Source organism: Dermacentor silvarum, chromosome 3 (genome assembly GCF_013339745.2).
Source record: "Dermacentor silvarum isolate Dsil-2018 chromosome 3, BIME_Dsil_1.4, whole genome shotgun sequence".
Taxonomy (NCBI): Eukaryota; Metazoa; Arthropoda; class Arachnida; order Ixodida; family Ixodidae; genus Dermacentor; species Dermacentor silvarum.
Window position 1 is genome coordinate 22,596,724 of NC_051156.1, and position 22,243 is coordinate 22,618,966.

At 48.0% G+C, this 22,243-nt stretch overlaps 1 protein-coding gene across 3 annotated transcripts in view; it reads right to left on the reverse strand.

Annotated features, from left to right (window-relative positions):
* The window catches only part of LOC119444259 (D-2-hydroxyglutarate dehydrogenase, mitochondrial), a 115,935-nt gene that overhangs the window by 32,319 nt on the left and 61,373 nt on the right, over window positions 1-22,243 (reverse strand). For 2 of the 3 annotated variants that reach the window (XM_037708684.2, XM_049664507.1), the window contains exons 3-4: window positions 17,223-17,391; window positions 6,351-6,530 (exon numbers count right to left, since the gene is read on the reverse strand). In XM_037708684.2, the coding sequence (XP_037564612.2) occupies window positions 6,351-6,530; window positions 17,223-17,391 (349 nt within the window). The remainder of the gene's footprint in view (window positions 1-6,350; window positions 6,531-17,222; window positions 17,392-22,243) is intronic. The other variant, XM_049664508.1, reaches the window with a different exon arrangement.

Below are 22,243 nucleotides of genomic sequence, written 5' to 3' on the forward strand. Positions count from 1 at the left end.
ACTGAACATGGCTTTCCTTGTGCTTTGTCTGGCAACTGGGTTTCCCAGAACCACAATAGCTGGCCTTGCACAAGTTGGACAGCTTGTTTGGCGCTGAAAAGATGACATGTAATGCATGTAATGACATGGGCAGGCCATGTTATGCGTAGGATGGATAACCGGTGGATCGTTAGGGATACAGAATGGATACCAAGAGAAGGGAAGCGCAGTCGAGGTCAGCAGAAAACCAGATGGGATGATGAAGTTAGGAAATTTGCAGGCGCAATTGGAATACGCTAGCGCAAGACAGGGGTAATTGGAGATCGCAGGGAGAGGCCTTCGTCCTGCAGTGGACATAAAATATAGGCTGATGATGATGATGATGACACTGGCAACACCATGTGACCTCGAAAAGATTGTTCACTGAAGTGACGAGCTTATATGAGTATTTGCAAAACCTCAGAGTAGGAGACAATTTAATTTTACAGCCCGACTCCCCTCGCACCGCCAAGAGACTGGCGTCTCTTGGTTGAGCCATGCGACAAGCGGATTCAGTTAAACATGCTAGGGAGATATAATTATTATGTGTTTTGTGCGTATTAACTCGCACAAGTACACATCTATGAAAAAAGCAATGTGTATGCCTTGTAAAAGTTTTAATACAAAAGATACAATCCAGAAATATTTTCTTGACGACAGATCAGTTATTGAGAAGACATAACATATAGAAAAATTAAACAATATATAACCATTTCTGAACACAACTTATGACTAGAATTATTAGCATAAGTTTAATGTGATTCGATAACGCCATAGTTTCATTACTCGTCAAAGCATGCCTTATGAAACTCGTTTCGTTTATTTTCCAGAGGCAGAATAAAGGATTATAGAGTAAAAATTATCAGGTGCCCAAATAAATAAACATGTTAACAAATAAATAATTAAGACAGTGATATCTCAAAAGTGCGAAAGAACTCGATAGCAAATATAGGAACAACGTAGATTATGTTATTGAGAAGCAAATGTAGCATACGACGAATAAAAATTAATAAGGAAAATGCACAGATAGACTACGGAGTTTTACAAATAGCGCAACCACGCATCTTTTCTTACCCAAATGCCCTCACTCTGCTTGCGCTGTTATGTACCCCATTTTAGTTCCTTTGCATAACTTTTTGCGTTGTTTTCTAAGCCAGGTGGTTTGCTTTGAGTTGTAAGTTGGTGCCTTTCTCTCTCCTATTAAAGACATCAGTTTGTTGTCTGATGCGATGATTTCACCATCATTGAAAAAGTGTTCGTTCGGGCACTTCATCTGGAAATGAAGTCGTCGGCAATCTTATTCAAATTGATTTTGCGGGAGAGTTCCTTGTGGGCGTGCAAAATTGCCAGATGGTTCAAACGGGCTTGTCCAGTCGTCGACCACAAGTACATATTCAGTCGCCGAAGGCAAGAAGAGGGCCTCTCGGATGTGGTCGACGAGACCGGTATGGCCAACGCAAAGCTTGGCCATTTCCGGCAAAAGGTTCCGCAGGTGTTCGCCCTTGCCCCCCGTAAGCATGTGCACGACGTCTCCAAATTTGTGCAATGATGCCGACCTTTGCTGGCCTAAAATGTCAATCAGCATATCTCTGTGCAAAATCAGGCGTCCTGGTTCAAGGTCGTCACCGTAGAAGTATGAAGTAGAAGTGTTTGTTTGGGCACTTGTTCTGGAACTGAAGTCGCTGGCAATCTTATTGAAAGTGATTTTGCGGGAGAATTCTTTGTGGGCGTGCAAAATTGCCAGATGGTTCAAACGGGCTTGTCCAGTCGTCGACCTCAAGTACATATTCAGTCGCCGAAGGCAAGAAGAGGGCCTCTCGGATGTGGTCGACGAGACCGGTATGGCCAACGCAAAGCTTGGCCATTTCCGGCAAAAGGTTCCGCAGGTGTTCGCCCTTGCCCCCCGTAAGCATGTGCGCGACGTCTCCAAATGTGTGCAATGATGCCGACCTTTGCTGGCCTAAAATGTCAATCAGCATATCTCTGTGCAAAATCAGGCGTCCTGGTTCAAGGTCGTCACCGTAGAAGTATGAAGTAGAAGTGTTTGTTTGGGCACTTGTTCTGGAACTGAAGTCGCTGGCAATCTTATTGAAAGTGATTTTGCGGGAGAATTCTTTGTGGGCGTGCAAAATTGCCAGATGGTTCAAACGGGGTTGTCCAGTCGTCGATCGCAAGTACATTTTCAGTCGCCGAAGGCAAGAAAAGGACCTCTCGGATGTGGTTGACGAGACCGGTCCGGGTCCAGCTCCTGTTCGTGTCCAACCGCCACGGGCAAGACAACCTCTGAAACGTTACAGCGACTATGTGTGACAACTCTATTAATTTTTGTTTTTCTCGTATAGCCTTATGTTGTAAACATTTTGTACAGATAAGTTTTGGGGGAGGAAATGGAGTTTTCAAGTGTTTCATAAAGAATTGTAGTTGCTGCGGTTGACTGGTGAGTTTCTCTTTATTGACTTATGTTTCTCTTATGAGAGCGAGTTAATGTACAAAGCACAGTGCAGTACTAACCCACTAACAGCTTATTAAAACATCGAAAGGTTAAGGGGGAGAATATGTTGCGTCGTTAATTTTGGTTTCGGTATCCTGCCTGGAAACCCTGTAAACGTCTATGGAAACCCTGTAATCGTTGTTCCTATGTACATATTTGGGTGTCAGAAAATAAACGGGCATCATTCGTTGGGTTATGGCTGGTTTGATTTCTTCTTTGTCGGCCCGTAGGCCACGACACCACAACCTCGAACAGCTTGAAGCGGTTCTGCAGTCGATACGGTCCACCGGCCTCACCCTAAAGCCGGAGGAATGCCACTTTTGCTTTGAGGAGCTAGAGTTTCTTCGCCATGTCGTCAGTCAAGCGGTTGTCTGCCCGGATCCTAAACAAATTACTGCTGTCACACAGTTCCCTGTACCTTCAGATAAAAAGGCTGTCAGGCGCTTTCTGGGCCTCTGTGCATTATTATCGGCGGATTATTGCAGATTTTGCTTGCATTGCGATGCCGTTAACTCGCCTCACGAGAGATGACGTTCCTTTTGTATGCCGTAGGCCGCGACACCACAACCTTGAATGGCTTGAAGCGGTTCTGCAGTCGATACGGTCCACCGGCCTCACCCTAAAGCCGGAGGAATGCCACTTTTGCTTTGAGGAGCTAGAGTTTCTTCGCCATGTCGTCAGTCACGCGGTTGTCTGCCCGGATCCTAAACAAATTACTGCTGTCACACAGTTCCCTGTACCTTCAGATAAAAAGGCTGTCAGGCGCTTTCTGGGCCTCTGTGCATTATTATCGGTGGATTATTGCAGATTTTGCTTGCATTGCGTCGCCGTTAACTCGCCTCACGAGAGATGACGTTCCTTTTGTATGCCGTAGGCCGCGACACCACAACCTTGAACGGCTTGAAGCGGTTCTGCAGTTGATACGGTCCACCGGCCTCACCCTAAAGCCGGAGGAATGCCACTTTTGCTTTGAGGAGCTAGAGTTTCTTCGCCATGTCGTCAGTCACGCGGTTGTACGCCCGGATCCTAAAAAAATTGCTGCTGTCGCACAGTTCCCTGTACCTTCAGATAAAAAGGCTGTCAGGCACTTTCTGGGCCTCTGTGCATTATTATCGGCGGATTATTGCAGACTTTGCTTGCATTGCGTCGCCGTTAACTCGCCTCACGAGAGATGACGTTCCTTTTGTATGGGGCGATGAACAGCAAGCTGAATTTAACGATTTGCGGAACAGTTTACAAATGCCTCCTGTGCTTGCCCAGTTTGGCATGCATGACGCATGCCAGTTGCATGCGTCATGTGCCAGACACTCCGCCGAAGCGTGCGAGGACAGCTATGTGTGTGAGCGCTCGCCTGTTTGGCGACCCGTCTGTCTCCTTTCTTAGCGTGGTCATAATGGCACCCGTTGAAAGCATCAGCAGCCTACCGATGCCACCGCAAGATGACGCATACTCCGCTACGAGTCTTGATGATGATAGCAGTGAGCAAAAACGAACCCGAGACTGCAAATTTTACGCTGAAAACTTTGGGATCCGCATATAATACGAGGCAGAAATTTTACATGGTAAAATTTAGAAAAAAAACCTCGTATTATATGCGGGTTTTTACGGTACCTTCTTTCAGTACTCATGCTCGTCGAAAACGCAATGAGCGATTGCCAAGCGTGAGGAGTGTGTTGCTGGCGCCGGCAGAACGCGCAAGATATAACGCTGAGGAACATAAGAGAAACTTGTTATTCGAAAATTCCGTCTTCTAAAGGACTGAAAACGGGCTTTGCACCCACGTCTTGAGTGTGAGTAGAAGGCATTCTGCGCGTCTAGCATGGTCTGGCTGGGAGCCTTGGTTACGTCCATCTCTGTGTACGTAGCGTACCATCGCGTCGCCTCAGAGCAAGTTTTGGAAACGCGAAATTGCCTGTGTCTTTGTGCTATTAACGTGCAGGAAATAATGCCAGAGAATGGGGGAATGCTTGGAAATAGATGTTTTCATATTTTATGGTATTGTTTGGGATGAGTCGGGCATTTTCTACGCCATGTATGTAAAAACGAATTGCTTCTGTTTGTAATGCTGGCCATTCACCGCTTTCGCACGTTTCGCCTCTACATGCAGTATTCCTACGTCTAAATACCAAAATGACAAATGCTTGTAATTTACTTTTTTTCAGCTGATGCCGGCTGGTAGAGCTTCGTACGGGAACTACTGCTTACCTGGGCCCACAACATTAGATGAATGCATAAAAAGCTTGGAACGAGCATTTATATAGAGCAAAATAAACATATCCTCATTGCACAAAGTGTCTTGCGTCTACTTCGAGAAACTGCACGTGGCACAGATTCGATGGGGCTTACAGAGAACATTTGCAATCATTATTACCAAACAATAAATCGATTCCGGAGTGGTAGAGCAAAAAAAAAAAAAAAAGGAAAGATGGGTGCCGCGGGCGTACCGCGTGCCAGCTAGCGTTCAAAATGCGCGCACCAGCAACCGAGACCAGAAGTGTGGTTCCGGTTTTCACATCAGCTGCTTGGTGCACTACAGTCAATTCGGCTGCTGGGCTCAATGGGAGTGTCTGCTCTTGTTGAATTTCTTTCTCTATGGGCTGTCTGTGATCGTCGACAAAGCGGCGAGGTCACCACTTTTTCTTCGCGCAATCCATTGTGGGTCGGTGCAGCCAGCGCGAAGAGCATGTGGATGGAGCTAGAGCCATTACGACGTTGACCACGTCGGACTGCGTTCGCTGCACCAGTGCGTTCAATTACAGACGTTGCTCTCGCCAATGTGATGTAGTGTGTGCGAGTGCGCGCGCTCACGCTACGTCGGACGTTCGATTCGCCTGAACCAGTTCACGAGGTACTGCACCCTGCCATCCGTTTTAGCGGTGCAGCAATGGCGCCTGCTGAGCCACACCGTTCGTTTCAAAAGGTGCAGGCCTGGTTCATGATTTTGCTGCACTCACTCCACTGTCGGTGCCGACTTGGTGCAGAGAGAGAGAGAGCATTCATTAGAAAGGCAGAGAGGTCAGCCTGAGTGAGCATGCTCTGGCCTGCCACTCTGCACAGGGGAAAAAGGAAAGGGGACAAGAAAGAGTGATGAAAGATGATGATGAGGACAGGAAGAAGGGATGCATATATACACTGGTGCAGGCGTACAGGTGCGAAGCAGCAGCACCGCAGAAGACGCAGCATGTGGGTGCGAGGGCCGTTAAAACACCGCTTCCACACATCTGATGTGTCTACACAAGTGTGGTGTGTATTTACGTCCCAGAAGCCGCTCATGCCTGTAGTTCAGGACCTCTTAAACTTACGCACTCCGTGCACATTAGTCGGACATAACGCCTGCACCGCGTCTGCACCTTGGCATTCGTTTCGAGTGTCACGCTGTGCCTGCACCGCAGAAATCGAGCTGCACAATTTCTGAACTTCTTGTGCACCGCCGTGAACTGGTTCACAGTGGTGCAGGCGAATCGAACGGACCTTAAATATGGGCCTTAACCGAGCAATTTTTTCTTTGACTTTCATTATTCTCGTAGCATCCCTGCGGAATTTGCATTAACGAGCTTTTACTGTACATGCTTTGCACGTTTTATTCCTTTTCTCAGAGTACTTTCCGGTAAAATCACACATCATTTTGCTTTTTCCCTCAAGCTTTTTGAGTTCTCCATTAGAATATCACAAAAAAATTTTAAAACATGTTAGTGATAACTCCTGCTTTGCTTCCATTTAAACCCCAACAACCAAGCTGAGTGCACTGCATTATATCTTGCAACTTCCGGAAATAAAGAAAAGTCGCTGTTAAGAACTAGCACAGCTCCAAGGAGCAGACATGGATACACGAAGCACTGACCAGCCACTTCGATGAGCAGATAGAATGGGTGTTCCCCTTCCAAGGGCAGTCGAAGGCGCATGTTGTCTCGAACGCAGCGCATTGACTCCGCGTCCATCACCTCAAAGGATGAGAGGAACTCGGGCAGCTGCTGGCGTGCCATGCGGAAAGTCTGCAGCGTGGCCTCGAAGCTAGGGCAGCCTGCACCACGGGGAAGTCCTCATTGGGTTCATCGCCTTTACCAGTAGGTTGTCTCTCATAATGATGAAGGCACTGATATATTGACAACCTGCCATTGGACCAGCACCGCGACAGGTGACTCTGCCTTACGCAACGCCAAACAATGCCGCTGTGCATGCACATCAACAATGTGCGCTTTTGTGCATCAGATAATTAAAACGTGTCAAGAAATTTCCATTGCAAGTTATCAGAAGAGGTGCACGAATTTATGCACAAAAGACAGAGAGGTGCCTACTAGCCTGCTAGTTTCACCAACTAGCAGAACTACCAGAAATACTCTGCTGCAAGTTGTTCTTAGTGATGATTCAACATTTTTACCATGAAAATACACACACTATGCCGTGAGAGAACAAGTATTCACTTTGCGGTAAGTGAAATTTCATTGGATCTTCGATTTTTGGCTTTATTATAGCCATAGAAAACCCACTGATATAGAATGTGGCCAGCAAAATGTTAAAAAACAAAGCCAATTTGCAGCCAAACTAGTTCATTTGCTTCAATATAATTATTCGCAAGAGATGATGCACATACCATTTCGTGTGTTGGCTTTTTGTTGCCTTTTGCTTGTTGCCATGGTAATTAATAGCATGTGCTAAGGTTAAGAATGAAGTGCAGAACAAGTTTTCAATTCTAACACATTTCTGAACTAGTTTTGTTCCAACACCTGCCGTCTATATCCTGCCGTCCAAAACCTGCCGACACCAACAGCAGTTATACTACTGCAAGAGCAAGATAAAGCAAAACAGCCCACTTATCAACAATACACTCAGGGAATGCTCACCAATAAGCCTACGTCATTCTACACAGAAATAAAAAAAATCTTAGCAAAGTTCCTTTGGTAAACAATATCTTACTACCTTTTAGTACACAAAGGTAAAAAAATGGGCTCCTTTCAAAGCACACACACAGCGACCTAAGTAATTCTTTCTCTACTCTTATATTCAGTAGTAAATGCGGTAGAAGCTATGCAAATAATCTGACCATCACTCGGCAGCATTCACAATTGACTCATAATCCATTATGACTGAATGCCTGTTTACTCCTGCTCCCTCGTCTTCTTTTCTTCTAGCGCCCAAGTTCACTTCTTCTTCACACTTCATAATGATGCATGAGGTGCTACACTGAATTGTGCAATGATTTCCTACACTGATACAATTCCATTACAGTCGAGCCCACATATAACGGCCCCACTTAAGACAAACTTTCGCTTAAAACGAACGAAACCCGCCGCAACCGCCTTCGTCGGCGCGTATTAGAGGCACTTCACGACGACGCATCGGCTGGCCACTTAGGCTTCCACAAGACTTACGACCGCATCAAGACCCGCTGCTTCTGGCCTGGCCTATCCACAACGGTGGCCAAATATATTGCCTCCTGTGCGTCATGTCAGCACCGAAAACGCTCGACTTCCCCTCCTGCCGGTTTACTACAACCTCTGCCTTGCCCGGATGCACCTTTTGAATTTGTTGGCATTGATTTATATGGTCCCTTGCCTTTGACACCCTCTGGTCACCGTTGGATTGTCACTTCGGTCGACCATTTAACCAGATATGCCGAGACTGCCCCTCTGCGAGCCGGTACCGCGTCTGAGGTTGCTGACTTTTTCTTGCGCTCCATCGTCTTGCGCCACGGGGCTCCTCGCGTTCTTCTGACTGACCGTGGCAAGGCGTTTATTTCCCAAGTTCTCGAGGAAGTTCTTCGGGCCACTGATACCGTGCACAAATCTACTTCTACCTATCATCCGCAGACCAATGGCCTCACTGAGCGCTTCCACCGTACGCTGTCTGACATGATTTCCATGTACATCCGGCCTGACCACACTAACTGGGATAAAATTCTTCCTTTTGTGACATTCGCCTATAATACTGCTATTCAACGGACTACCGGTTACAGCCCTTTCTTCCTTGTATATGGAAGATCTCCTTCCACCATATTTGACAGAGAATTCTTTTTAGCACCTTCTTCGCCTACCGCGTCCCTTCCAGAAGATTTTGCTGCCAGAGTTGCACATTGCCGTCAAATCGCCCGGCAAAGCACGGAAGCTACCCAAGCTGAGCGCAAACGTCGCTGCGACAACAAACGCCGTGACCTCCGTTTTCACCCTGGAGACCAAGTCCTGCTTTGGACTCCAGCCCGAACTCCAGGCCTATGTGAGAAGTTCCTTCAACGCTATATTGGCCCATACACCGTTGTGCACCAAACATCTGCATTGAACTATCTCGTGCGCCCAGTACACTCCGTCACTGACCGGGGCCGCCGGAATGCCGAAATTGTTCACGTCTCGTGGATGAAGCCCTTCACTCCCCGTTTAGATAATCTGTAATCTGCGGCCAGGCTGGCCGCTTCCATGACGGGGGGAAGTTAGTGTAAGCACTATTAACGTACTTCGTCCTTTTCATTTGTACATAGCCATCATCACCTTCCCTGCTCTTCTACTTCTTCGTGCATGAGCTGGGGCGTTTGCTTTTTGGAATAAAAAGCGCTTGACAGCTCGGTCGGTCTCGGTCTTATAATATACATTATTTCAATGGCACAATATCGCACATACAACGAACGTCTTTGGGCCCTGCCGATTGGTTACAGAGAACGGACGGCGTAAACCCGGCGCAGCGATGCAAGATATAACGACGGCTTCCGATCCCTTTGCGCGCGCAGACAGTTTTTCTGAGCCTCCTCGCAGGCAAACTACCCATTTCGTGCCCCTCTCAAGCGAGCTACCCTCTCACCGCAGGCAGACCCTCTCCCAGCCGACACGCGCTGTCTCCGCTTAAGCCCCTCTATTGAGAAGCCCCTCTATTGAGGGGCTTTAGTCTCCGCGCCACCCGGGCAACTGCGCCCGCCGGGCAGCAAGGCTCCCGGGGAACCGTGTTGGCTATGGTGTTGGTTTCGGAACTATGTGCCCCTGCGCTACAGGCACAATGCGAAGGCGTGGATGACGCGCGATCTATTTGCAGAGTGGCTGGGCGAGTTTGACTGCGACATGCAGAGGCAAGGCAGGCACGTGCTGCTCGTGCTTAACTGCTCAGCGCAGCACGTTCTAACTTCTCTGATGGCAGTGACTCGACTTCTCCTGCCGCCCAAAACAACTTCGAAAGTGCAGCTGCTTGATTTAGGCATAATACATGCCTTTAAGGCATCGTATCGGCACTGCATTGTGGAGTGCCTTGCTCATCGCTGTTGACCGCCCGGATGCCAACTTGCCGCTTCGAGTTTAACTGTATTCAGCTGTTGAGATGGTGAAGGCGGCCTGGGCGGAGGTGACGGCCGCTTGTGTGCGGAATTGTTTCCGCAAAGCCGGTTTCGTCGACGTAGTATCTGATGGCGAGCCTGACGCTTCTGAAGAGGTTCAGTCCAGCGGCGATTTGTGGAACTGTGTCGTCGACTGCAACTTGGGGGGCCATGACATTGACTGGAATGATTTTATTTCTGCTGATGAAGACGCTGACATTGCGGAATCGTGCACGGACGATGCATCGTTCGTGAGGTGCGGGCCGAGAGCGATGAGGAGGAATTGGATGACAATGAAACTTCTGAGTCGGCACGCATAAGCGCGCCTGTAGCAATGGACTACATAGAGGGTCTCGGGCAACTTGTCTATGCCAAGGGCCTCGGCGAAGAGCACGCTTCCGCTTTAAATATTAAATTGGCGACCACCCTCATCGGATGTGCACTGCAGAAACAGACGAGCATCACGGACTTTTCTGCAAAAAAATACAAAAACAAATGTGTAGCATGTTATTTTTTTAGCTGTGGTCCACTTACTACGAACTTCGGTATATAATGAACGGACACCGTGTGATGCTCATGTTGGTTATAAGCGGGCTTGACTGTATTTATGTTTCGGTGGCTCTTGTGCTGTCCATAAAGTCATCACCTTCCCACAATTGTGTGTAGAGTTTCTTTAGTTAGGCCCAAGAAGTGCAGTGGCGCACCACCAGTCCTATATTGGGTGCTGCCACTGAGCAGGACCAGCTGTGAAGCACTGCCATTGCCAATGCAAGCCAAGATGGAAGGCATGTGGACACATCAACTTGTGTGGCAGAACGCTGGCTACACCTGCTATCAAAAATTTAGCTTACATGTTCAGTGTGTTTAGACAGAATAAGAGGTGCGCAATCATCTTTTCCGCACGGCTTGCTTGGGGAGAAGTTGGGATTACTGCCAACTACCTCAACTCTGCAAAGTACAAGTCCTGCCAAGATGAGATTTCGCTTAGTTGTCAAGACCAGGTGTGCTGAATATTGTCGGCTGGCTTCCTTTGCTCTGTATTAGTGGCAGTTGCTGAAACCTTCCTGTAAAATGAAGAACGGTGCAAGCGATGCACAATATTAGCACCAAGCCTTGTTGCCCCTTGAAAAGCTTTGCCCTTGCATTGGTGAGGATGGCGGGTACGAGCTGAGTGGGCACTGCTTGAATGAGAGATTGAATACCAATGATGGTGCACACTTGCTGTGGGTGCCAGCTGCAATTTAGGGATGTGCAAATTCTGAGCAGGATCAAAAGCACCGCCGCAAGAGAAACACCGGAGATAATAAAGCGGCCCTGAACCACTTCTTTATCCGAGTCGAGAAATGCATTTCAAGTTAAATTAGACTACTTCAGAAATACTTTGCTGCAAATTGTTTTCATTGCCTTGTAACTGGAGTGAAACAAAGAATGTAGATGACCTTTTCTAACAAAAAACAGCCCTTCTTTTACTTATACTAATGACGGTGTCAGTGTAATACAGTTAAACCTGGATATAACGAAATTGACAAATTCCCCAGAAACTTCGTTATAAAGACGATTTCATTATATGCAGGTTCGGCACAAAAATTCGAAAAAGAAACGCTTACTGTATTTACTCGATTCTAACGCGTCCTCGATTGTAACGCGCACCTGTTTTCCGTTTTCGTCGAAGCACTCATAGTTGGAATGTCACACCAGGTACTGGATGTGTGGATGCACAAGCGCGAGGCATCGGAAGCGAAGAGCGAGCGTCACGATGGCGTCGTATAGTGTTACAGTAGAACCCCGCTGTTACGTTCCTGGGTGTTGCGTTTTCCCGGCTGTTAAGTCGTTTTCGGCCGGTCCCGGCACAGCTCCCATAGAACCCAATGCATTGGTAACCCTGCTGTTGTGTCGCAACTGTGGGACTGTTCCCACATCATACGTTGCGAACTGCCACCCTGCGCCGGCCCGAGCGGCCATTCTGACTTTTCATGTCGCTTGGCTTGGTAGCTTGACGATGGCATTGGCCGCCCAAAGTGACGGGGGCGACAACTATGATGTATTTTCAGTTTCCGCCAGCAAAAGTATGGCCTTTGAGATGTGTATTTGCTATCTAAAGATGGTGTCCATGACGCGTGGTGGCCCTAAAATTAGTTTTGGCTCATAGATGTTCCGTATAAAGTCCAAGGGCGATAACGCAGTCGCCACGCGCCGTAACATGCGAGGGGAGCCTACGACCGTGTCTAAATATCGCGCGCGCAAGAAAGAAAAGCAGGGAGGAAGCGCGCCTTCTTCCGTTGCGGTCGAGGCACCGGTGAGGGAGCAAAGGGGGAGGGATAGCGGGCGGCATTGTACTGTACTCTTGCATCAACTGCGTATTGCGCGGTGGCGCGCGGTATCTTGAAAGTGATCTGCGTTGGGGCAGAGTCTAGGCAGTGTAGGTGCGTCGGCGGCTCATAGCTTTATGCGTGCTCTGTGTTCTCGGCGCTCAGTTTGCGTTGAAGCGATAGACAACAGCACGAAGGTAACTTCGCTCGCTTCTGCAGCGGCGCTTCCACACGCCGCCAGCGTTTGACAGCGTGTGTCCGCGCTCAACGAGTGTGATGTGTCACAGCGTCTGCCAGCGGGTCGGCAACATCAACTGGAAAAGGAGAGTACCGGCTTGGCAGGCTAGGCGAGCTGCAGCAAGCGGCAGGATCAGGTTTGAATGAAGGGAGGGGTAAGGTCACACCCATGGCGGCAAGATCACCGGGTCGAGGGATGCAGGCCCGCCTCGCACACGCTCGCACGCACGCACACGTGCGCTCGCTTCGCATTCCATCGCGGCGGAGAAGGTGCTTCCGGTTGCTGCTGGCACAAAAATGACAAAATTTAGGGCGAGATCTCTAGGTTGTCGGCGGGGAAAATTTGTTATTTCCAGGGGGTCCCCCGCTGCCACTTCGTTACGTAGAGGTCTCAAATATACATGTGCTTCTATGGAGTAACGGCGGGGAATAGAAAAACTTCGTTATATCCAGGAATTCGTTATATGGAGGTTAATATAAGCAGGTTAAACTGTACATGTTACGGAGTTTAAGTACCTCAGTGTAACTCTCACATCAAATTTAAAATGGCGCCAGCACGTTGAAATAATCTACAATAAGGCTCTTCCAAAACTTTGGTATCTCTAACGCAGCTTCAGCAGTTGAACAAGAGAATACAAATTGACAGCGAACAAAACTTTGGTCAGGTGCATCGGTTGTTTGGTCACCTCACCTCAAGCACGACATCGCTATGTTAGAATCTGTAGAAAAAAAAAAAAAAAAAAAGCAATCAGGTTCATTTTTCGTCGCTATGACTGTCAATTCTCGCCTACTTCGCATGCGCTCGTTTTAACATTGCAGTCTCTCAAACATCGGCACACTTGTGATCCTTCTGCATAAGATGGTTTCCACTGGCTTGAGTGTTCTGCCGCCCATTTCTTTTGTTGCAGCTTCTGCACGCTGTACTCGACGCCCTGAACATTGTGCCCTTCAGGTGGAATCTTGATTGTTTTAAGTTTTCCTTCTTTCCACGGATGGTGGATTTATGGAATGAACTTGATGGGTCTCAGCGCAGACTCAGTACTGAGAATTTTGAAAAAGAATTGCATAATCATGTATTTTGTTAAGGTTTTTTTTCTATTCTGCTGAATGTATTTTTTAATTGTATTTGTTCATAGTGTTAAACATTCTGTACTCACTCCTGCTATGTCTCAGAAACTGAGACAACATTATTTGTAAACAAAAAAAAAATAAAAATAAAAGTACTTCAATGTGTTCAGCAGAAGCAGAGTTCTTAGTAATCAAACATTCCGTTAGCGGTGCTCCCGTTCCTTCTTCAATGACTTGCACTGCGAAGGCTACTGCGGAGCGGACTGTGCCCACAACGCTCCGCCTACTAAATGTCACCGTGGAGCGCAGTTAAAGTTTGATGTTGGATGTTCCTGTAGACACTACTACTTCCGATTTTGGCACCTATGAGCGCTCAGCCAGCCTACCTGCCTTTGTTTTCAACACGATTTCATCTTTCAACAGGGTTTTTAACAGGGCTTCGTTTTCTTAGACATCTGCATGTGTATATATCCTGCTCCTCTCAAAAATAAAAATCAGTTGGAACCACGGAGTAAAATAAACAGGAGCGCCGAATCCGCCGCCGCACAACGCATGCGCTTGGGACAAACTATGCAACGCAGGTGCCGGGGGTCTAGCTTATTCCTTTGCTCTCTCCCTCCGCTCTTCTTCACATGCTTTCTCCTTCCCTTCTGCTGCCAGCTGACTATTGTCATCGCGTAGCGCCATCTGTCAAGGTGTCTGGAAACCATTCAACAGCTTGCTTCCATGTGCGCATGCGCTGAGTGGCGGAGGCCGGCGGCGATGGTGGCGCGAAGCAGGTGGTGCAGCATGCGTAGAGCCTGTCGTCTGCTAGAAACGCGGGGTCTCAGCTATGGCACCTCAGCCGTCTCTATGTGACAGCAATCAAACAAAAAATATATGCACACAGATAATAAAAGCTCAAACAAACATATGGTAGCGCTTTTTCTGCACGTGTGCGAAACATTTTTACATGTATGGCTTTTTGGGCTAGTTGGTTAGATACATCAGAGGTGGTCATAGCGCTAGAAGACACGGACAAGTCTTGTCCGTGTCTTCTAGCGCCATGACCACCTCTGACATTTTTACATGTCTTTAAAGAAAACAGACGATAAATAATGCCGTATAAAAAGACACAACAGAAATACTTGTTTTTCACGCCTGAATGTATGCAAGCGCGTGAACGTGCGGAATTTTCGTGTTCGACGCTTTGTTTACCATGTCTGCAGTATGTTTAATCATCCCTGACGAAACAAGGTATCTTGATACTTGTGCGTGAAGAGACTGAGCAGCAGGCCAGTGTTTTGTTCCCGGCTGTAAATATGGGTATGGTAAAGGACGCGAGAAGTTTTCGCTTTTTGCGGTGCCATCTGATCTTCACCTACTGCATCAGCGGTGACAAAAAAATCCTGTAAGTATGCAAGCGCTTAAAGCAATGGACAAAATATGTGCGCGACACTTCTAGAAGCATCTCATTTTTTTATAGGCACTTCAGCGAGCACAAAGGCGATGTCCTACTAAATGTTAAGAAAGTGCCTCAACTTCGAAGTGGAGCCATTTTTTCAATTTTTGAGGGAAACCTGGCACAGCTCAATGATGCTGAACACCAGGAGGAACCGGAAGACGTCAATGCGGAAGGACGGCAGGAGCTGAATTTGTCTACAACTACACACAGGGCAGGTTCCTTTCCTTGTCCAGAGACGTGCTGTAATGTAAATTCTCAGCCTTTTCTTCGAGAAGATTCCCCCAGTTATGGAGACACATAATCTGAGCTTTCCTTGTGAAATCCATAAGCCAGAAACACTGGCAGGAATTCCCGATTATTATGTTTTAATGATAACGCCGCAATTTTGCTCGCACGTGAACTGGGCGACACGAAAAGCATTGCGCGAAAGAAAGAAGCAAGCGAAACATCTTAGCACTTGATGCATGCTCAGATAAAAAGAGTGATAAACGTCACCTTTGCATTGAAAGCTTCTTTTCGCTGTCGTCTGTCATTGCTTGAGACCGCACGAAGTGCCATTATACCTCCTTACCATTTGCCTAGTTTTTCTTTCCGTCTTAATTTCCGTCATTCATTTATTTTCTGTTCCTGTATAGTTCCATGTGGCCCACCTCACAAATGCCCTGCATTTGGCTTGTACAAAATAAATGAAATAGAATTATACATGCCTTGTTTCTCCTGCTAACGTCACTCAGTGAACCACAAGAGCTATGCCAGCTATGCGTGCTACAGGCGTCAGGGTATGAGTGGAGCAGACGACAAAACGGATAGGCAAGCAGGCACCGTTGCTATAGCAGCTGTAGCAACGACGAAGAGACCAACAGACCCTAGCTTTATTTTTCTCTTGACCTGCTCCCGCCTCTGCTGCTTCGGTTTGTTAGGCCCGCCTCTCCCCCTTCACAGTTTTTCCCCATTCGTAGCGCCATTTGAGAGAGAAAGTTGAATTATAGTTAATGTTGGAACCGGAATTTTACTTTAGGGCCCAAAATTTTTAAAAGGAATTTAAAAAAATTGGTAAGTATAAAAAAATAGAAGTGCGAAGTTTACAAATTTGTAGCTCTGCACCAGGAACAGATATTGCAGTCATGCAAACTGCATCCATGAGAACATTTAAAGTGGACATGAAGAAGAAGTAGTTTATTGATTGGAAAATGTAGAGAGGTCGGCCAGAAAATTAAGCATCTGGCCTACGTAAGGGAAGGGGAAGAAAGAGGGTCACAATGGGGGATGATAATGGGAGAAATGAGGAAAGCGGACAAATTTGATATGTCGATTTATATCTTAGGTGAAATTGTTACATTATTTACAAGGGCTTCGAAAAGCTCTACTCATTTATTAGTGGTTTACTTGAAAGCCATGCATAATATATCAATTTTATTAACGTGGCGAGTTGGGCGTGTTGGTACATTATTACGAGAACTGCAGTGAAATAAAACACAAGGACGACACAAAGAAACAACGCTCGTCGTTTCTTTATGTCATCCCTGTGTTTTATTGCACTGCAGTTCTCATAATATGAATTTTGTCCGCATTAAAGTACATTTACAAAAAGTACATTTACATTTAAAGTGCAATTTACAGAATTGCAATTTACTGAATTGCAATTTACAGAATAGCAATTTACAGAATTGCAATATCTTTTATGATTGCCGAGTTACACAATTGTAAACTTAAGTTTCATTTTCTGAAAATTTGTGATTCTTGCTAATTTTTATTAAAAAAAATTGACAACGTAAATCATAAATTCGCAATGGTCACTAGAACCATCAAATTTGTCGCTAGATTTTAACTTTTTCTTTTAAATGCAACAAGCCTCACCAAATTTGGTGCAGTGGTTGCTGAGAAAAACAATTTATCATTTCCCACGTATTTAAGTAGGAGCCCCTGTGCGAAAGCTTCCTCTTAAAGACCTACCTGTGAGTAAAATATTAGAGCGAAGGTGCATGACTCGTTCATTACCCCAGCTAAAATGTCTCACATGGTTAACATTTGGCTTACCTAAGCACAGTGGTGGACACCAATGTTTTTAATTATGGCAAGATGCATTGGAAAAGTGAGGGCAGTGGTGGATGAACAGCAGCGGTCACCGAGGCTTGCGGTTGAGACACGTCTTCCATTGCCTCATCAGGGTTTGGGTGAGTTGGTAATTCAAAGTGACACAGCGCAAAAGTGCACAGGGCCGTCCTGTGCCCAGCTGTCCTCATCATCAGGCGCTGTTGTGCCGACAGCAGAAGTTCCAAAGTGTGAGCAGACCCTGTCTAGCGGCTGCAGACTCTGTAGACACTCTAGCTCCAGCCAATGTACAATGTTTGGGCACTAGTGACTCACCGAGGAAAGCAACGCACACAGAGAACGGCCGAGGCACGCACTGGATGGCAATGCGCGTGATTATGCCCAGGATGCCCTCGGAGCCAATAAACAGCTGCTTCAGGTCCAGGCCTGTGTTGTCCTTGCGTAATGTCTGCAAGGTGTCCAGCACGGTGCCGTCTGCCAGCACCTGCATGGCGGCAACATTACACATAGTAATGTCGTACATCTCTAACTGGTACATGACAAATTTGATGACTGTCGGATGAAATCTAATAAAAAATATAAATATTGTTAAATTTCAACACGCAGCAGTCAGTAGCTTGCAGATATTATACATAATTTAAAAAGAGCGTTTAATACAACGAAGCATCGAAGATTGAGAGAGATTAGGGCAAAAAGCACTCAACTTGAGGACCAATGCATGTGCACACACTGGTTTGCACTCTGTAATATGGGTGCAAAAAGAACTGGAACAGAACACGACGGCCATGCAGAGATACCACCAGTGTAAAACCAAACAACAAATCACCACTACCAGAGGACGGCTGAAAAAATTTAATAACATATGCTAAGAACCGTTCGGGGAAGTCTTTTTCAGGTATCATAACACAGTTGAGTTCAACTCTTGTCCTATTTTCTATTGCCTCTTTCTCATCTTCAGGGTTTGCTTTCTTAACTTGGCGACACACTCAATTCTCTCACTTGTCATCCAGAATTTTCTGTGGGAATGTTTACGTAAGTTGGGCATTTCTGAGGAGGTGTGTACTTGATGACTTAACATAGCGTTTTCCCAAGCAGTAACCTGAAATTCGGGAGCGATTGCCCAATCAGACTGTGTCAGTGGAATGCATGCAACTGTGGCCAATGTGTTTCATTGAGCAACAACAGCTACAGAATGTGCGGTTCAGAACACTGTGGGGATGTCGACCGCATGGCAGCACCGCTGTGCGCGATCATCACCATCGGCGCTGGCTCACCCGCCCGTGCCATGCGTATCAAACCTTAGGGCGGAGCGGGATTAGGAGGCTGGACGGCAGGTGGCCTGGGGCTTTCGTCAGTAAAGGTTGTTCTTTGCTTGTCTCCCGCAGTCTGCGTCGTCTCTGAGAGCCTCAGCTGGTCACTGGCTTTGAAGCCACGGCCTTGAGTCCACATTGGCGCCCGTAACGTGGGGCCAACTGGTGGTTCTCGGAGATAGTGTTTTCGGCCTTTTTGACGGTAACGGTTGTGGTGTCTTTTGTTGTTGGGTTACCGCGTCTTGTGCAGCATTATTTGTGGTGCACATATATTTTACGCCTTGTTTGCCTGGTTTGTTTTGTCTGTTTTCCATGGAGACTCGCTCTTCGGCATGCAAAGTAGTCTCGGAAGAGCAGCGACCCGGAGCCTCGATTGTGGCTAGCGCTGGCGCCGGTGAGGCGGGTGTGCGATAAGACGCAATGGCCTCGTCACCGTTCGGCCAGATCGTTACGTTGTGCCACACTTTAATGGCTTGGCTGGAGGACATGACCACCGCGCGCACGGGTCACGAGCGCGCGCAGCCCGTGGCACTGACAAAGTTGACGTTGGACGTTCCAACGTTTAGCGATCACGATGCCGGGAAATCGTTCACTGATTTTCTTGATGAATTGGCCCTTTACAGGACGGTTTCGGGTGTCTCGGAGCTTGACTTGCTCGAACGAGTCCTGCCGTTGCACTTCGAGGTACCGCGGCACAGTGGCTGCGCCTGCAGCCTCCGTTCCTGTCGTGGGACCAATTCGTCGCGGCGCTCCGAGCAGAGTTCCTGCCGGTAGACTACGACTACCGCATCCGACGCGAGCTGGACACCTGAACGCAACATCCAGATGAGGGTCTGCGTGCATATGTTCGGGCCATGCAAGAACTCTTTCGACGCGCTGATCCCAGCGCGGCCGAGTCCTCTAAGGTCTCACATGTTTTGCGACGGTGCCACCCTCGCTTCAGGCCATATCTCTTTGGCCGTTCATTTTCCTCCCTTGAGGAACTTGCTGGCTTCGCCCAGCAAATAAAGGAGACGCTCTTTTGGGAGCAACACTACGCTCCGCCACCATCTATCGATGTTGCCCTCGAGCCAGCCTGTGCCTGGAGGGAGACAAATACTGGGACAGTACCATCGTACTGTCCCCGGCCACGAACTTCCGTGGCGGGCCCGGATAGAGAATTCGGTTCTCTTGGCCCTAGTAGCAGAAACTCTCCGCAGTGGTGGGGGCCCTGTACGACCAGGGATGCCCACAATGACTTCACCTCGCCACCACCCCGGTCCACTCCCTCATACCAGCAACGAAATCCTCTGAACACCAGAGGTCCCTCTCGTGCCGCTTATAGGCCGCAGGCACCGAGAGGGTACAGGGAAGATGCACGCCAGGCTGGCTCCTGCTATGGTTGTGGTCAACATGGACACTACTGGCAATGACGCCCTCGCCGTGATTTCACCCTGGGAAACGGCTCCGGCCAGCAGTGGTAACGAGCTCCCCAACACCGCCCACTGCCGAAGTTACCGAGGGTGAGCAAATTGACCTAGAGCACTGCACGGGCCGATTTTCTCAGCCCGGGCCCGATTTTACGTCGGGCTACCCGCCCGAGCCAGACCAAAAGATTTATGGCGAGACCCGGGCCCGGCCCAGGCCCGGATTTAATCTACGTTACCTGCCCGGCCCGCCACCCCTTTACCTTAGGCCCGAGCCCGGCTCGAAACCGGCCCGAGACCGAAAAAGACCATTGAGTGGCGTTAAAAATAAAGAAGAGAATGAAAGGAATTTCTTAAGGCATAAATACATGTCATATGCAATTATGAACACTATTTGGGCGGTGTGAATGCAAATACCAGCGCGCGAAGTAGTACGAATGACCCTGCCGAGCAGTATCGCCAGCACTTTCCAACGGCGCGTCTTTGATGCGGCCCAATCCACTTCTATCGCAACGCCCCCACAGTATTTTTCCACGTCGGGCGCCTCACTGCAAAGCATGCGCAGCCCCAGCCGCTTGTCCCACTCAACCGTATTCTAGTACACTCTAGCCGAAGCGCAGCCACGACCACTGATCCCCACGCCACGACCGGTCGTGAGCACAGTGCATGGATGGAGTAAATGGAGAAAGAAAGCTTCTCGTTCTTCCACGGTGCAGCGTAATGCGCTGCTGCTAGGCGGCCGGTTGAGAACATGCGTGCAATCATAGATGGACGCAGTGCCATGTTTCAGCCTCATGACAAATTATCTTATCTTACTAGTAATCATTTTACCAATTCACCTTTGAAGAATCAGCAATTCGCAAACGCACTTACACCACGCTGAAAGCATTAATTACATTGATTTACATAAGGAATACGATGGCATCCTTTGGTTTGAGGCGATTTCGGTCTTTTTGGACTTTTACATTCCGTTCAAACAGTGCAAAATACGATGGAAGAAGAAAAGGGAAGTACACAGAAGAAGCACTGCTAGCTTCCAGCTGCGCCAGGGCAACAGGTTTTTCAGAGTCGAGACGCGCGAGGTTAACTCGCTGCACGTTACATGCACAACACCAGTCCAAGCTCGGCCCAGGCCCACGTCAAAATACCCGAGCCCAGCCCGGGCCCGGGTCAAAAAGCCCATGCCGTGCCCGAGCCCGGCCCGAGCCCGTGAAAAAACTGTCCTACCCGGCCTGACCCTACCCACGGGCTGGGCCGGGCCCGGGCTTTCGGGTAAGCCCAAGCCCGTGCAGTGCTCTAAATTGACCTTCTTCCCATCTACCGGATAGAACGTACTAGCTCTGCTAGCTCTTGTCCTGTACCATATGTCAAGGTACATGTTTTAGGCACGGAAATATCAGCGCTTCTCGATACTGGAAGCAGCATCTCTCTCATTGGTGATCAGGTTTTTCATTTGTGCCAGACGCGTAGAGTGCAACTCGCACAGTGTAATACGCGCTTGCGAGCTGCGAACAGAACATTAATGACAGCACGAGCTGCAGTGCGTCTCAAGCTCTCTCTCATGAGCAAGATATGCCGACAGCGTTTTATTTATTGCCTGGGGTTGGCAGTACCCATGCTATTGGGCCGGTACTTTATTGGTCGGGAAAACATAGTGTTGGACTTGGCAAACGGTGGCTTCCGAGTTACTTGCACAGGTGTTTTGTGTCAGTTCGCTCCAGCATCTGTTTCTGTGCATAACGCATGTGACTCAGCCACGTTACTCTGTCACTCTGCTTTGCTGCCTAAGATACTGGATATAGTTGAGAAGGGCACTTTTGAGCAGACGCAGAAACGACAGCTGGTGCGCACGCTGGAGCCGTTCGCAGCCATGTTCACGGAAAAGCCTGGCTGCACTCCTGTACGGCGTCACTGCATTGATACAGGAACCACACAACCTTGGAGCTGCAACCCAAAGCCACTGAGCGTACACAAGCAGGCGCTCCTAGATGTTGCTTTGCAGGAGATGATTGACACCGGCGTGGTGAGACCGTCCCAGAGCCCTTGGGCTTCTCCTATCGTTCTAGCACCTAAAAAAGATGGCACAGCTCGCTTATGCATAGACTATCGATGCTTAAACGATGCCACTGTTCGGGATGCTTATCCCTTTCCTTCAATCGAGCCTATTCTATCAAGTCTGGGTAATATAAGGGTGTTCACTACACTTGATTGTTCGTGGCGATTTTTGCAAATTGAAATGGAACCCGCTGACATCCCCAAAACAGCATTTACTTTCTATAAAGGACTCTTCGAATTTGTCTGCATGCCATTTGGCTTGAAGAATTCGCCGAGTTCTTTCCAATGCCTCATGGATATTGTTCTTGATGAGGTGCGGTACAAATTCGCAATGGCATATATGGATGATGTCATCTTTTCGCGCAATTTTGAGGAACATCTAGAACACCTTGCCATCGTCCTTCAGAAAATGCAACGTGCGGGGCTTACTGTGAACCCCAAAAAAGTCCAATTAGCATGCTCAAAAGTAAATTTGCTAGGTTTCATTGTGGATGATGGTCAGCTTCGTCCTATCGACACAATGCTTCGCGCCATTGCAGAATACCCTTGCCCGCACGACACCAAG